At 39.3% G+C, this 16,235-nt stretch overlaps 2 protein-coding genes across 3 annotated transcripts; one reads left to right on the top strand and one right to left on the bottom strand.

The window, feature by feature from the left end:
* The first annotated feature begins 1,035 nt into the window (after positions 1–1,035).
* Positions 1,036–5,906, top strand: LOC104968031 (kelch domain-containing protein 1). The gene is made up of 14 exons (XM_010797576.1): positions 1,036–1,187; positions 1,671–1,784; positions 2,493–2,563; positions 2,854–2,971; positions 3,154–3,266; positions 3,369–3,456; positions 3,738–3,821; positions 3,987–4,067; positions 4,208–4,266; positions 4,404–4,513; positions 4,616–4,688; positions 4,813–4,897; positions 5,153–5,205; positions 5,514–5,906. The coding sequence occupies exons 2-14, from the start codon at positions 1,680–1,682 to the stop codon at positions 5,653–5,655; spliced, it is 1,182 nt and encodes a 393-aa protein (XP_010795878.1). The 5' UTR covers positions 1,036–1,187; positions 1,671–1,679; the 3' UTR covers positions 5,656–5,906.
* Positions 5,830–8,536, bottom strand: LOC104968032 (nucleolin). Of its 2 annotated transcripts, none has more exons than XM_010797578.1 (3): positions 7,738–8,536; positions 7,492–7,547; positions 5,830–7,060 (listed from the first exon to the last, which is right to left on the bottom strand). In XM_010797578.1, the coding sequence occupies exons 1-3, from the start codon at positions 8,197–8,199 to the stop codon at positions 6,967–6,969; spliced, it is 612 nt and encodes a 203-aa protein (XP_010795880.1). In that variant the 5' UTR covers positions 8,200–8,536; the 3' UTR covers positions 5,830–6,966. The 2 variants fall into 2 exon arrangements, with proteins under 2 accessions (XP_010795880.1, XP_010795879.1); XM_010797577.1 differs by having other exon boundaries at positions 7,492–7,556; positions 7,738–8,534.
* Positions 8,537–16,235: the final 7,699 nt, after the last annotated feature.

Genomic DNA, 16,235 nt, shown 5'->3' with positions numbered 1-16,235 from the left:
GTCTCCTTTTGCTGTCTCCTCTCCTCTCCTTCTCCTCTCCTCAGACTCTCCTCCTTTTGCTGTCTCCTCTCCTCTGTTCTCCTCATCTCCTCTCCTCCTCAGACTCTCCTCCTTTTGCTGTTAGATATTTAGACTGTAATGACAGCTTATGATATACTTTTTATAACTCCATCAATCACATGCAATGGATCCAAAAGGTTGTTTTACTTAGCACCTGTTTGCCTCTTTGCCTCTTTGCCTCTTTGCCTCTTTGCCTCTTTGCCTCTTTGCAGCTCCATTCATCTCCAAGCTTCCAACATTCACTTTTGATATGATCCAATGCAACAACAATAGTTAACACCTATCCACAGCAATAAGCACAATGAGAAGACTAATGGTCTCTTTTATACCAATTTCTATTGGAGTGAAATTAACTGTGCCATGTCACATAGGATTGGAATGGATGATTGGCTGTGTTTTGTGAATATAGAGGAGATGGCAAAAGTAAATATACTTTGTTCTTACCTAAAGCATCTCTCCTCCTCTCCGTACCCCTGCCTGCTCCTCCCGCATTAGACTCTGGGGACTTAGCTTTTAAAATCTTGTTCAAGCTGTCCACTCTGTAGTTGGATCTCATGACCTCAGCTTTATGACCCACCCGGCCTGAAAAAGGGTGTCTACGATGGCTGGTACTGAGAGGTGTTATGGTCCTCTTCTGCCTTTTGTGTTTGGGGGGCGTGAAGGTGAGAGGAAGACTACTGTCATGTGGGGTGTGTTGCTTTACGTCCTCCAAAAGATCCTTTAGTCTTGATATCACTGTACACATGAACGTCTCATCCTGTAGGTGGTATGTGTGCTCAGTAATTTCCCGCAATAAGGTCCCACACTGCTGTCGTTTCCTATCTCTTGAGGACTTTGAGTTGTTACCACTGCTCTGATTACAACGAGAGTTAGAACGACGTCTCTTCTCGATCTTCCCGCGATCTTCCCGCGTCCCGCCCACCCGGACCCTTTCCGATTACAGCCGAGCCGCTCCGATTACAACGAGAGTTAGAACGAGAACTTGACGTCATATTTACATTAGACGGATCCTTTCTAGCCATAACCGTTTATGACAGTTGAGCTAGAGGTATTTTTTGCTATGCTGTGTTTTAGTGTTTACAACATGAGAACAAAAGGGACCGTAAACTAAAAGCCTTCTGAATCAGGTGAGTATGGGTATTAGTATATTGGTAGAAAAGAAAATGTAAAAAATGTGTGTATTGTCGTGGTCGACAACCGTTGTTGTTGCCACTGTAACGTCAGCTTAGGGTAACAATGTTATGTAGCTTTCAATTTTGTACAAATACCAAAGCCTATAATGTACTTTTACATTACATTTCATTTAGCTGACGCTTTTATCCAAAGCGATTTACAATAAGTGCATTCGACCAAGAAGATACAAACTTGAAGAAAACAGAATCATATAAGTACATTCGGTTTCATAGAGCCAAACCACCATACTTATGTTTATGTTAAAGCAATGACAACAACATAAAGGGATAGAAAAAGCTTGCTTGCTTTTTAGCTCTGCTTGCAGTTATGGGTCACTTCCCTTACTGCTTTCAACAGCAGCTGATATTGTTGGCGACCTTTAAATACATTTCTTTAACAAATATATAATTTTAACCTCAAACCTTTTCTATTGATAGGACCCAGCTATGGCCTCTGCATCGAGCCCCAGTTCGGAGCTGGTGGCCCGGGAGAAGAGCGGACACACGGCTGTGGTCGAGGGGAACCTGCTGTATGTGTGGGGAGGGTACATGGTGAGCAAAACAAACAATAAACAACATTTCTAAACCAGCTGTTTAACAAAGGAAAGAGGGTGTCTACATTAACCAGAATTTACTCTACTCTCAAGTTACTAACTGGTTACTACATGTCAGGTGGAAGTATTTAACTTTTTTATTATTAAATTAATCTGTTTGTTTGTTTTACTTTTCTGATTAGAATTTTTCTACAAACCATATTCTCTGCTTTTTAAATATGAACCATAGCTTAAACATTTCAATGCTGCTTAGGCAACATTGTGCATTATTAATAATAGATCAATAATAATCAAGTGTCGAAATATCAAATTAGCCATTTTGCATAACAAATACTTTATTCTGCAGATAATACTCTACTATAACATTTTCAGCTCTTTTACTTTTTGGAAATGTCTGCAATATGGTAGTACTACTTTTACACACGCAACGGATCTTACTACCTTTATCACTGTTTATGCAGAAGCCATTCTTTAACAACTGAAACATTTGAAAACTTGAAAAAATATAGCAAACCAAGCAAACCCTCATTAAGCATGCTAATATGGCTTTAAGCACATTCTCAGAATTTGACTTATTTTATTGTATGAGATTTTTTGTTTGTATATCTCCATAATAATGATTTGCTTCCGTATCATGACAGACAGAAAGACACATTCAGGCTATAAGTGTTATGTCATTATAATAGCCTTGTTTTATTCTTTACAGTCCATTGCTGATGATGAAGTTTTCCTGCCTAGTGATGAAATCTGGGTGTACGACTTAGAACGGGGTGTATGGTAAGAAGATTAAATAAGTACTAAATGTGCCGGATTTTTGTCATAACAAAGAATAGTAATGCACACAATCTTCACATAATATCCACACACTCTGTCCTAATGTCTAACATTCCTTCTGGCGACATTGTGTTTTGACTTGTTCCAGTCTTGTCACATTTTTCTTGTGTTTGGATTGTAAAGCACTTGCCTGGAGCTTTCTGCTTTGTAGTCATTGTTGTAAAAATGTGTCATAACATAAGAGTATGTGAGTAATTAATTCTCATTTTAACATTTTAAACCTTTTCTTGAAGGGAAGTGTTTCACATGTCAGGGGAAGTTCCTCCATCTATGTCTGGAACCTGTGGCTGCTTACTAAATGGACACTTGTACATATTTGGAGGTTGTGATAACAATGGACAGACCAATCAGGTAAGGCAGATTCTCAACACACAGTACTTTATCGAATTATGGTTGAATTGATGTGAATAATATGTTTTTATTCATATTTTTGTTAATAATTACTTTCATTCTGTAAAATCCCTGCTAAAGGTCACATCTTAGAATGAGCAAATGTCGACATGAAGAAGTGATCAGTGTTTGACTTTAAACAGATATATTGTGTCGACCTGACAGACGGCAAATACACGTGGAAGAAGATCAATTGTGACATTGGTTCTGCCCCGTCACATCGAGACAAACTGTCCTGCTGGGTTTACAAGGGAAAGTAAACACCATTAAAATCTTAATATTACATGACTACTATTTATTTTATTCACCATATTACACACGATAATAATTGTGATAATCTTTCTTTACTGTTTTCCAGGATCATCTACTTTGGAGGATATGGTCACAAACTATTGTCTAATGTTGATAGAACAAACAGAAGCTTTATTATAGATAAAGCATCATGGGTAATCAATATTATTGACTTTTGACACCGTCACTGGGTTCCATAAACACTTGCTTACCCAACAGTGTCGATAAGGCATTACATAAATATTTCTGAAAACATCAGTGCTCCATTTTTCTGTGTTGTTTTGTTACTTTTCCTGAAATTTAGTTTTAAAGTGCTCCAGGACAGAAATGTGAAATGTCAGCATCTGAGGACGAAACTTTGATATCACTGGTACTGACCAACAATACCCTTAAATGCCTTCATATAAATAATTTTCAATTTATGTTACACTCTCAGGTTGAAGAAATCTTCTGGGGATGGAACAATGAGGTTCATATGTTTGACCCCAAGCAAGCCAGTTGGAGTCAACCCCAAACCCATGTGAGCATATTTGAGTGCGATTTATAATTGTATGCCTTGAATGCATGCATGGATTTTGCTTTGTTAAATAAGACCTCAAACGTAAGGGAAACTATGCTGTATTGGAAATATGTTAAGACAATTTCAAAATCCACAGATGACTTTTGTGACTGTTTTTGTGCGCAGGGCCGTACTCCAGACCCCAGGGCCGCCCACGCCAGTGCCACGATCGGAAAAAGAGGATACATCTGTGGAGGCAGAGTCATGGTGGGAGTTACATCATTTTCAGTTCCTCTCATATATGAACAAGTACACAACAAGAAGTCACCAGTAGCAGCAAGGACATTGGAGAAACATAAATCCAAGTCTGTTGTTAGTAACTTATGCTTTACTTTTTTTATATTCAGGAAACCAGAACAAATGACATTCACTGCCTCGACCTTGAATCATGGACGTGGTCAGAAATGTGTGTATCTGTTTGTGATCAATAGCAAACTGCAAGTGTGCCCAAATTACTTTTTTTTCAACTTTGTAATGGATTTTTTAAAATTAACTTTAGCCAGGTTTGTCTTTTGACACCAGTGCGCTAAATATATTTTCCAGAACGCCAGGCTCCTCCATTCCAGTGGGCAGATCGTGGCATTCGCTCACAGCAGTTTCAGACAGCAGCGTGTTCCTGTTTGGAGGTCTCAGTGCAGACTGCAAACCAATGAGTAAGAAAGTGTACCCACCCGTTCACTTTGATTTCCTTATTCCTTTGGTCATTTTATATTATTCATTGGTTGGAATTCAATAACATGTACTTTCTAAATCAGGTGATGGATGGTTGCTTGATGTTGAAACAAAGATATGGAGAGAAGTCGAGCATCCCTTCAAGAATAAGCCACGGTAGTCATTTATGAATATGTGGCAATTGTGGAAAAATAACTGTGTGTTTTACATGTATTACTTTGTAGGAGAGTTTTCAGAAATTCTGAGATGATTTTTAAAAGCATCATTTCTCCTATGGAAGGTTATGGCACACAGCATGTCCAAGCAAAGACTCTGATGTGGTCGTATTTGGTGGAAGTTGTGACTACATCCTCTTAATTGACAATGTAAGTACCAAAGAGACATTTTCCAACTAAGAGATGTGAAATTATACCTATTTTTGGCAGATCTGAAATCTTTACAAACTAAATTCTATAAAAGCCTCGGAAAATCCCTTTAAAACATGCAAACATCTGAAACTATATGGATGCAAGTTTGTTTTTAAATCAGCAGGTGTTTAATTACCCCTCAACATCTCTATAATAGAGATGTGTACAGGTATTGTTTACTGACCTTAAGAAACTTGCATATTTATTTTTCAGAGTCACTGCAATGACGCCCTTGTCTTCCAAACACAGCCATATCCTCTATTCAGGTAAGAAACAGGATATGATTTATAAAACCTAAAGAGATCATTTCATAAAAACATTGCGGAAAATAATCTACAAATTTAACCAGAAAAAAATGAAAAAGACAGACACACAGACATTTTGTTAAACAAAGTTGGAATTTAAAAAGAAAAACATTAATTTCTGACGGTTAACAGGTCTGTTTTAAAATGTATTGTGTAAGGATCCATTTCTAAAGAAGTATCAACTCCTTTCAAGGGTTACATTTACTTTAAATTAGGTAATGTGTTTTGGAAATATAAATGAAAAAATGACATACTTTTTCTTCTCGCAGGATTTGTGAGGATTACATTGCAAAGAATGTGAGGAACAATGAGACACTCAGAAACCAGCTTTCTTTCCTACCTCCAAAACTACTGACGGCCGTACAGAGGAGAATGTCTTACTACAGGCCTTCAAAGAGGCTGAAGCATTAGTTTAAAGAATGTCTTAATTGCCAAGAACAATGCATTGGCACACCAGTACTGAACTCTCTTCAGTATGTATATCTCAGTCGCACTGTGGGGTAGCTTTTTAATTTTTTTAAAAAGTGTGCCAAATATTTTATGGTGTTTTATTTTATGGTTTTAGAGATGTACATTTTATTTTGTACAGTCTGCCTGCTGAAACACCCTTACAAAAATGTTCCTATGATGACTGTGATAATTAAAGGGCGCATCGAACTGTATGTTTGGGGTGGATTATTAGGAAACACAGGTATTTTAAGTACAAGTCAACTCAGCCAACTTAAACACACACACTGATTCTTACAGAAACTTCTCACATGACCAGAAATACAGCAACAATCCATTTTTATTTGCAATATAAAACAACATTAAAAAAACCTTTCTCTACATGCCAGGTTGAATTTCCCCTTTTGCCAATCATTGACATACAGTATGCCATTTGTTTACACATACATTATTAATGTTCAAGTATGTGTTCATGCTACTATTTTCCACCACTAAGTGGCAGCATCCCATTATAGTTGAATGTGGCTGAAACAAAGCTGCGTCTTAAGTGAGCCTGACTAAAAGTCTCTGTTGCCACACATTCCTTCTTCACAAGGGTGGAAAAGTGCAGGAACTGTGGCCAGGAAGGAAACCTTAAACAAACATCCCAGCTCATACCTTTGCAGGGTCGCCACAAAAACTCTACCCTATACCCTGTCCTGCACATCTGCTGCTGGAAAATGTGATGCTTGCATATCGCATGGCCACAAGAATGTGGTTTTAATGCTACTACCTCAGTTTTAGCAACCAGAGAAACATGTGTGCTCTTTCCTTTACCTATTAACAGCAAAGTTAAAGTAAAGTAGGTATAGGTAACAAATGAGAAGGTGTATGCTCTGTGGGAGGCCTGCAGCGTTGAGGGGGTGACAGTGACACCGCTGCAGATAACACACCAGGAAGGCTTCTCTCAGCTCTCTGGACTGCAAGGAGAACCTCCTGGCACCTGTTCAAGTTGTTGTTATAGCTCTGCGATTACACTGACACATGTTGTTAAATAAGACTTGGGTGAAATGCAAAGGCCTGGAGTGCAGCAGTTTAAGTTCAACACAAACAATGTAGGATTTATCCGTGAAATCCTGCTTAAATACAGTGGATGTAGCCTTCCTTGGTAACAGGAAATTGTCAAAAAAAAACCTGCATCCATTTCTATTTTAGAAATTGCTAACGCAAACTTTTCTGTGCCACAAGGACAGCTGAAAAAGAAAACAGCTTTGCTGCAGCACTCTCAGCTGGGGGTCAATTAAACTCTTTCTCAATAGTGTTCATCAGCTCCTCTTCTGATCCATCGTACATGATGGCTGGCATGGTGAGAGAGGAGCTGCCAAACGTCCTGGAAGTGTGGAGAAACGTGTCATCAACATAGTGATATAACACAGAACATAAAGTGATACTTTCTATTTTTGAGTGATTTCACAACAGATATATATTTTTTCAATAGATCAATCCACAACAACATCAAGTGATGAATTTCCAATAATATAATTCCCTATAGGGGCCCTGCATGAAATATAGTTTCCTCCTTGTGTTTGGATTGGGGATGCTATTCTTAGTTCCGGTTATCACACTCACTTCCAACAAAGCAGCAACAACAGACGTGTGTTTGTTTCTGTCCTGCTTGCAGACGTCTCACTAATCTGACCGTCCCTGAGAATAATGGGTTGGTATTTGGATCCCTTTAAGGTAAATTTGATCTGACCCTGCTCAGTTTTTACTACTCCACTGAGCTCGGAATTTCATTATTTATAAGAGCTGTCTACTTACGATTGTTTTTCTGATGTGGGAACAGCTTCCAACAAAGCCCCTCTTGTCAAAAAACCCTGGGAGGACTGAGACACACCAGAGATAAAGAAGGAAAGAAAGGATGGCATGTGTTTTCATTTAGCAGTAAAAGGTTCTGCAGACCTGTTGTTAATCAGAAAACAACCTTGCTGATATAAATAAACTGACAGATAAATCACGTGTTTTTCAATAATAATGAACACATTATAGTATAATAAAAATCCTTACACTGTGCTGACTGGGGCACGCAGGTTGTGTGGAAGCATCACTGCTCCTCTTGTTTACATCTCCGGATCCACCGTGTGAGCCACGTGGCTCCTCGGAGCTGAAGTCCTCTTCATCCTCTTGGCTGAAGGGACACAGTCCGTATGTTTTAGATCTGATGACTATCTTCTTGGGAGGAGTTTTCTTCACGGAAGTTTTCTCTCGCTCCTCGTAACCCGCAATAACAGTGTCCATCTCCCCGTCAATGTCATCTTCCTCCCGAGAAAAGTCAGAGTCGTGCCCCTCGCTGTGGCACTCCGGTTGCGCACGGTTGCGCGCGTTGCGCAAAATTGATTGGATTTTAAGAGGCTTAAAAGGCCGGCTTTCCTGTTTTGGTGAAGTTTCACCAGAGGTTGATTTTGTACCCTTCACCTCGCCGACACACGCAGGTGCAACTTTCTTCCCTCGGCTTGTACCGCTGCCCATGTCTGTCCGTCTGGCTGCTTTCAAAATCTAAATGCAAAGTCCCATTTCCAAATTCCTCTGCAGGCACACCAAGAGCCTCCTGAGTTGAACATTAACCAACGATGATCCTTGGCAGTGTTTAAGGTCAGTTTTAAATTTGGATTACGGCTGTAAAACAGTTCTCTGGCTAAACATCTACATCTAGATTTAAAGGCCCATTTTCTTGGAAAAATGTCCCGCTAACATTCTAAAGACGCTCCGCAGAATGTTCTCCATGTGCTTGTGCACAGAGCTCTCTGTACACTTTCGGGTAACTCCACATCAGGATGAGGAGCAGTGTATCAGTTACATAACACCAGTTTGGCTCAGGACCCCAGGGAGAAAACTCCGCCTTCTTAGAGGGAACACACACCCTTTATGTTTCGACTATTTGTACTGGCCACAAATAACTTCCACTTTCCTTTAGACCCTCCGCATATATTTTCCTGTCATAGAATTTAAAACAATTTTTTCCATTAAAACAATTAAAATAAGAAAGCCATTGAAATGTTCAGCCACTCCCTGGATTTTAGAAAGAGATTACATAAGAACCTTGACAGTATGCCCATAAAGGCTAACAGGGTCCAATTAGTTTGATATATTTGCATTACATCAGCAACAATGACCAGCCTTTTGTCTGTCTATGTTCAGCTAATAGATTTTATTGAGGCATTGAAGTGAGGTCAGGAGTGAGTGGGTTCCTGTCCTCCCGCAGGGTCTAGGAGGCCCCCAGCTTGCCAGCCCCTCCAGTGACTGATTAAGACTCAAGCACAGAGCCACAAGAGAAGAGGCATTCCTTTCCGACAGCTTGGGCTTCCCAGAGATTCCCCAATAAGCTTTTGTTTGATCCACTTGCACACACAAAAGACACAGCAGGAGCATCTCCCCGCCAGAGCTGTCCTACAAGAACCAAGAGTTCACTCGAGTAAAGGAGTTGTTTGCTATCTTTCATTAAGTGCCTCATTCACTCTCTTTCCGTGCTTTTGTGAGCACTGTGTGTGCCAGACAGCTGTGCAACCTGTTCTCTCTGGAGGATGACCAAGTCAAAGACACCTGCCGTTTAAGCAACTGGCAATTTCTAAACTGTGAATGTGAGAGGGGGGAAAATGGGAATGCAAGTCCCAAATGCCTCATAGAGGAAATTCCTGCTTTGTTTTTTGATGTGCCAGAACACGTGTAAGAGGATGGGGATACATCTAAATTATTGTTCCTTTACTTGCTTCACTTCCCTTGCTTAAGCTGCAAACAAGTAAAAGACGAATACTCAGAGGTTACTTATAGTCTTCATGAAAAGCCCAATGTGGTATCGTGTTTTTAACCATTTCAATATGAATTCATCCAACCAATTTCTACATTTCAGTAGTGATGCTGTCCAAAGATAATATTTTCTTTATTTGAATGTTTTCTCAGAAACTAACTTTAAGGGCCCAGGGGAAAGCACTTGAATGCAGAACATCCTCTTATTTGTGCACTTATAGAATATATGTGTACTATACGTCTTGCCTCTCCAAAAGTCCAATAACATGTACTTAAGTGTACCCAAAAGTAAAAGTATACAAACACACTTACTTTCCCCCTCTTATATCATCCTGTTTGTGTTTTTATTTGGAACCCTCTTTTTGTTTTTCTCTGCCTTCACCATTGTGTCATCAGAAAGATCAGGCGCACACATCTGGAGGAAAACTCAACAGCTTCCAGACGAGGGGGAGGATCTGCTGCGAGACGGAGGCCACAGCCCAGCTCGCTGCATAACTGTGGCTTCTCTGACTTCTCCCACATTCAAGAATATTTCTCCGTCGATGAAACGAGACTTAACACAGTGGAGTTCAGTCTTTTTAAAAGTCTTGTTCTCCTCCCGATTCTTCTTGATTCTGCCTGGTTTGATGTATCACGTCCTCTAAAACTGTTTGAAATCAATTAAGATGGGTTTGTGACTGTGAATAAAGATTATGCAAACTGCTTTTGGAACTGTTTCAGATACAAATGCTCTTTGTTTCCTTCCAATAGCAGGAAAGCATGTGTGCACATTTTTTATTATTATGACTCAACTGCTCCATTTGAAGGGCATACATGTTGTCATGTTTTAGTCAAAGACACATTTCTGCCATATGTCTGGCAAAAACGAAACCTCTGGAGAGTATTTAACAAGCCAGCCGCCTGCTGATAGGCATTCCAGTAAAACTGTCTGGGCCTCTTCCTCGCCAGGTACACAAACATGGACATGACAGGGTCAAGAAGAACTACACACCAACATAAACACACTGCATCCTGTAGTACTACTTTTCAGAGGAACTCCTGTTTACTGGCACATCATTATGATCCACTCAGACCCAAACCCCGAGCGGTGAGGATCTGTAACTCATCAATAACTTCAACCAAAATGTCTTCTCTCTTTACTAAGGAAAAGTACAAGCGCTATGCCAGGGAAAAAAGCACTCATAGAATAAAGTCGAAATGTTGGGAATAAACATTTCAAGATTGAAGTTGAACCCTGAAAATAAACCCAACTACTAATGTTAGTGCATTTGCTAAAAGTCTAGCTTTATTCGTCAACATTCTTCTCTTAATTCTTGCATTGCTAAATAATTTGTTTTGCATTTGATTGTTTTTTTCCTAAAGTATAGCTCTAATACTCTTCTGTAATTGACCAACTTTCTGTCATTATTTTAAATGAACATGATATACTGATATTTCCATCAGAGGAAGACACTTGCCAAGTCCCTTCCATCCATTGAGTCACTGCGCAGACGTAATGAAGTGAACCGTTGAGAAAAGCTGAGACAGAGGGACACCGTAACTCTGACATGGTGACATAATGTTGTCAGGGTAACAGTAAACGAAGCCAGGAGGAGTTCAACTGTAGTAAAAGAGCGGGGGCAGCCCTGTTTAACTTTGAGCTATCCCTCTTAATCTGCTGGATTACTAAATGTAAATTAAGGTTTTTGCTTTGGTGCTGACGTTGAAAATACGTCAACGAGATGACCTCATGACCTCTGAAGGAGGTTTGCGGGAAACGTTTTCAGCGCTGACTCCAACCTTTTACTCCCAACCCCTATTCATAATGACATACCCAATAATTCTCATTGGCAGATTGCTTTAAAAGATCAGGCATCAACCTTTGTTCTGATCTCATGATTTGGTTCATGTTGCCAAAGCATTTGCCCGAGCAGCACATGGAAAATGAATGAGTGGTTAGCTTAAGACCAGCAGATGGAGCCAGCATTCAAGAAAAGCAAACCACACAATATCTCATCTGTTTATCAACTGTCAGCAAGGCGACTAAAGGGTCCTTGAACAGGCCAGTCCAAAGGCTTGTTTGAGCCAAAATATTATTTATTTTTGTTAAGTGGTGATGCAAAAGAAAAAATTACAGATGCTATAGAGACAAAATAAAGATGAAGCACTCATTCAATTTTGAATAAATGGTAGTCGAAGTGGCCCAATGTAACATTTACAGTAAAAATGTAATGAAACACAAGAAGAAAACAAAAAAATCTTACACTCATTAAAATCAGTAAGTCCTGTTTTCACATGATAAAATACTCAATATGTATAATTAAAAAGGAACAGGCACAAATACAATGCTGTGTTTGAAGACAATAGCTCAACGATGTAACTATGTGATCTTTTGCATGTTGTAGCACTGTATGCTGCGGGTTTTCTCAGCCCAGTAGCCTGTGGTCTCCACTGCAGTGACACATTTTTCTGTCAAGAGGCCATGTAATCAACAGAAAACAATTACTGCCTCTCTTGTGTGCTCAAAGCACCCAATACCAGCATCTGCTCACTTCCTAATTAACTACTAGGTAAGGGGCTTCATTTGGAGAGGAACCCACAGCATCAACCCACAGCATTATACTGGTCTTGTCAGCGTCCTAATGTGTCAGATTGGAAGTGTCAAGTCTGTTCAGTTCACCATTTGATCAACTTGACCTATATGTCTTGTATTTATTTATAATTGTTGTTACTCTTTCCTCTTCTGATTTAATCTACTGTACACTTGTGACTTGAAGGTATATCCTGGATATCGGTTTGACTCATTAGGCTCATTTCACTTGTTTGCTCACAGGCTAGTGCAAAACTGGTTTGTCTCCACCATGTTTTAAATGCCTATCCTTTTTTTTAGGGATGTTTTCATTTCTATGTATCTGTATCTATTCAAGATACCTCCTCTGGCAGACAGTGTGTCACGTCGTTTAGAGCTCGTCGCTGCGAAGCGTTGGTTCAGTCAAGTCCTGGCTCCAATGTTGATGTGGAAAGAATACACCACGGTACATCCGTTTCTGCTTCTCAGAAATCCCTCGTGTTCACATTGGCTGCATTGGGTGCTTTTGTGCATTTATAACAGTGTGTTGGAACTAAGCACTGGGAAAATCATCCCTTATACATGGCTGGATATGAAGAGTTTAAAGTCTTAAAATTCTTGCCAAGAATAGAAACATGCAGGTTTGTAAATCTTGCTTTCGTTTTGTATTACTACATGTAGCACACTAGCACTAAGGATGGCACCGTTGATCAGTGGCCAACTACTTGGGTGGATGCGGAAATATTTCACACCTGCTGGATTGGATGGATTGTTTTTACGTTTGTGAGAATATCCAGGATTCCTAGAAAAAATAATCCTACTGACTTTTTCCTGTAATTCCACTAACCATGTTGACATTTGTGTTTTAAGTGAAATATATCCCAAACTACAGGGTGCATTGCCATGAAATGTAATGCTAAAGTGTATGCTTCCCTATAAGATTAATTATGATAAATGTACTTGTGATCAATTCACTTTTCCTGTATCATCATCAGCAGGTCAACATTTGCATTTCTAATACTTGGGTTTATGACCAAATACCTGCAGAACTAATGACATTCCCATTAGGCTCAGCCGTGTGGTGTTGTGCATACTAAAATGTCGAACTAAGATAATAACAATTAGTCTTGTGTTTGCTCTGCAATAATGTTGATCAGGCTGATGTGTGTATCTGCCGGTTCTCAAAGAAATTCAGCTTTCAGTTTCACTCATACTGGCATTACAGTCTTGGAATAACACAATGTCTTGAACACATCCATTTAGTTTTTTCCTTCATGTATACAGTAGCACGGTAAATTGCAAACCAAGCTTTTATTCTTACAAAACAAATCCACAAACCATTATAGCCAAGAAAGAAGTTATGCTGCTAAGATACTGTTTGCACTGTGTGAAAAACAGCTGCTGAACAGCACCTCAAACTGTTTTTGAGAGTGGTTTCCTGTCCTTTTTCCTTTACTTTCTGTCTGAACAACTGAGAGAATATGAAACTTGATCTGATTCCTTCCCTTGGTATTTCTGTTCCAAGAAAATTTTGAAAGCAGAGGTAAAGTACAGAGGAACCAAAAGAGGAAACAACCGAGGTTTGATGCTGTCCATGGTTCTGACAGGCCACAGATGGCACTGAATACACAGCTGCACTAAAAATCTTACTATTTATTGATGAATACCTTGGGGTCAGGGATTGCGTGCTGACCTTCTCAAATCCCCACGTCCTTAAAACATGTATGTGGATTATAATAACCTTATATAATTGACACATTTGTAAACCTTCTGCTAGAGCGCTGTTATGAACCGAGACACAGGACACAGGACCCAAAAGCAGGACTCGAAGACAGTTGTCCAAAAATAGAATGTTGTTTAATAACAAAAACTAAATCGTACTTTCAAAAAATAGAAAGTAGTTAAATAACAAAAAACTAAGTTGTACATCAAAACAAAACTCACTTGGCAAAAGGTCTAAATCTCAAAGTAAAGTGTCAGGAGTCAAAAGGCCCAGGTTCTCACGACATGAAACATAACGAACTGACAAGGGAACAAAGAAACACAAGGGCTATTTATAGGTGAGGGAGGATGGGCACAGGTGAAAACTATCAGGGCAGGGCCAAGCAATCTCAAGGGCGGGAAACACACAAAGGCAGGAAATGTGGGATCTGGAATGCGAGGGAAGGATTACTTTCAAAATAAAAACAGGAAGTGACAAGATCAAAACACAAGACTAGAGTAAACATCATAACTAAACTGTTGAGTCACAACAAGCACTTCACAACAAAATCTTTCTTTTTCAAGTGATTTAAAAAAAAGAAAACTTTCACAGTTGGCTTACAGTTTTTCTCGATTGCTAACACACATTTTTTTTTTATTTGCTCAGTTTCTCAGAACATTAAACACAATTCACAAAACCACACACCCAAAGTGCAAAACACCTAATTTCTCCTGCTAAATGAATAACTGCCCTCAAAACTACATAAACACTTACCAAATGCAAACTTTAGCACCAAATATAACACACTTCATTCTTAATACTAGATGGTTTGACCACCCAACTACACACTGCTGAGCATAATCTAAAGCACTTTCATCTGTTATGGGCTATGCTCTGTACATACAGTAGAGGTTTCTGCAGAGAAAGATTGCTTGAGTATACAGAAATACAGTAAATGAAGAAATACAAATTAGTTGTTGAAAAAAATCATATTTTATTCAAAAATAACATTGTGCAACATGCATCTCAGCACATAGTTACTATGCTTCGGATCTCTCTAAGTGTGATGGCATTGCCAAAACCAAGTTTGTAACTGCTGCTTCCTGTGCCTCATTGAAAATCCTTAGCTTTCCACCTGCACCTCTTTTTTTCTCAGTCCTTCAGATAAACAACAAAGATATAGTGGATGTTCAGTGTGCGTGTTGCATAAAAGTAAGTCTACCACAGTACATTGTGCAGGATTTTTGTACAGTTATATGCAACATGCCAACAATTCAGTTACAGTAATGAAGTAAATAAGTTTCACACAACAGATAAGCACTGATATATCATGAATTATGCAGAGCTACAAACTGGTAACTAACCTGTTTTCAAGTCTAAGTGTCCGGATTACAGAGGCAACAGTACATCGGCTTAGATTAGGCTGAACCCTCTTTCCAGCCTCTCTCATCGTCAAACCATGGTTGATAACATTTCATTTCATTAGAGAGTATTCTTCTTTGTCCACGTCCTCTCCCTCCAGCTCTACCTCTACCTCTCATTCTTCCTCCTCTCACTCTCACTCTCACCCACCTCTTCCTCCTCCTCTCACTCTCAGCCCAGCTCTTGCTCTTGCTCTTGCTCTTGCTCTTGCTCTTGCTCTTGCTCTTGCTCTTGCTCTTGCTCTTGCTCTTGCTCTTGCTCTTGCTCTTGCTTCCATGTTGGCTTCCATTGTTGCTCTAAGAAAGTACTCACCTGTGGTCTTTTTATAGTGCTAACATCCTGATTGATGAGCCAACAATATTGCTATCAGGTGTTTGGTCAGGTGGAACGTGTTTCTTGATCATTGGTCCATGTGTGAGGCATTTTGAATATCAGTGTTTTAAACCAGCTAACACGTGACTTTATGTCAGATTCCTGTGTCTTACGTGGAGAAACGTGTGCAGTGGTTTGCAAAAAGTGCCATGTTGATTTGCAAATTGTGTGAAAAGCTGAAAACGTGTTTAGAGTTTTGGAGATTTGAGCCAATGTTTTGCTCTTTGAGTGTCAGTTAAAATAATTGTGCTTTATGTAGAATTTTTGTGTGTTAGCAATCCAGAAAAACTGTAAACAGACCAGACCTAGGTTGCATACCAACACAATTAGTGACATGCTCTTACTATGTTGGTCTGAAGAGCTGAAGCATGCATACACAATGGATACAAACTGTGTTGTCTCATTCTATATCCTGTGAGAAAATGATATACATTTAGCATTACAACTTCGACATACTATTCCTAGCCTGAGGAAGATATGAATAATCAACATATTTGAATGGAATCTCTAACATTTTCATGTAGAATAAAGACAAAAGAGTGATTATTACATTTATTGAAATTTTAACCAGAAGATGAAGTCTCAACGAATGTTTTAAATAAAAGGACATAAAACAAAAAGGTGGATAATAATAAAATCTATTAAATGTATATGTAAAGACATTTGTTCAAATGAAATGAGGCTGGTGCAGGTCTTTCTTCATGCCCCCCCCCCCCC

The sequence above is a fragment of the Notothenia coriiceps genome, unplaced genomic scaffold (assembly GCF_000735185.1).
Source record: "Notothenia coriiceps isolate Sejong01 unplaced genomic scaffold, NC01 NC01_scaffold00038201, whole genome shotgun sequence".
In the NCBI taxonomy this organism is placed as follows: Eukaryota; Metazoa; Chordata; class Actinopteri; order Perciformes; family Nototheniidae; genus Notothenia; species Notothenia coriiceps.
The sequence above is the reverse complement of the archived record's forward strand: the minus strand, read 5'-3'. Positions and strand labels throughout refer to the sequence as shown.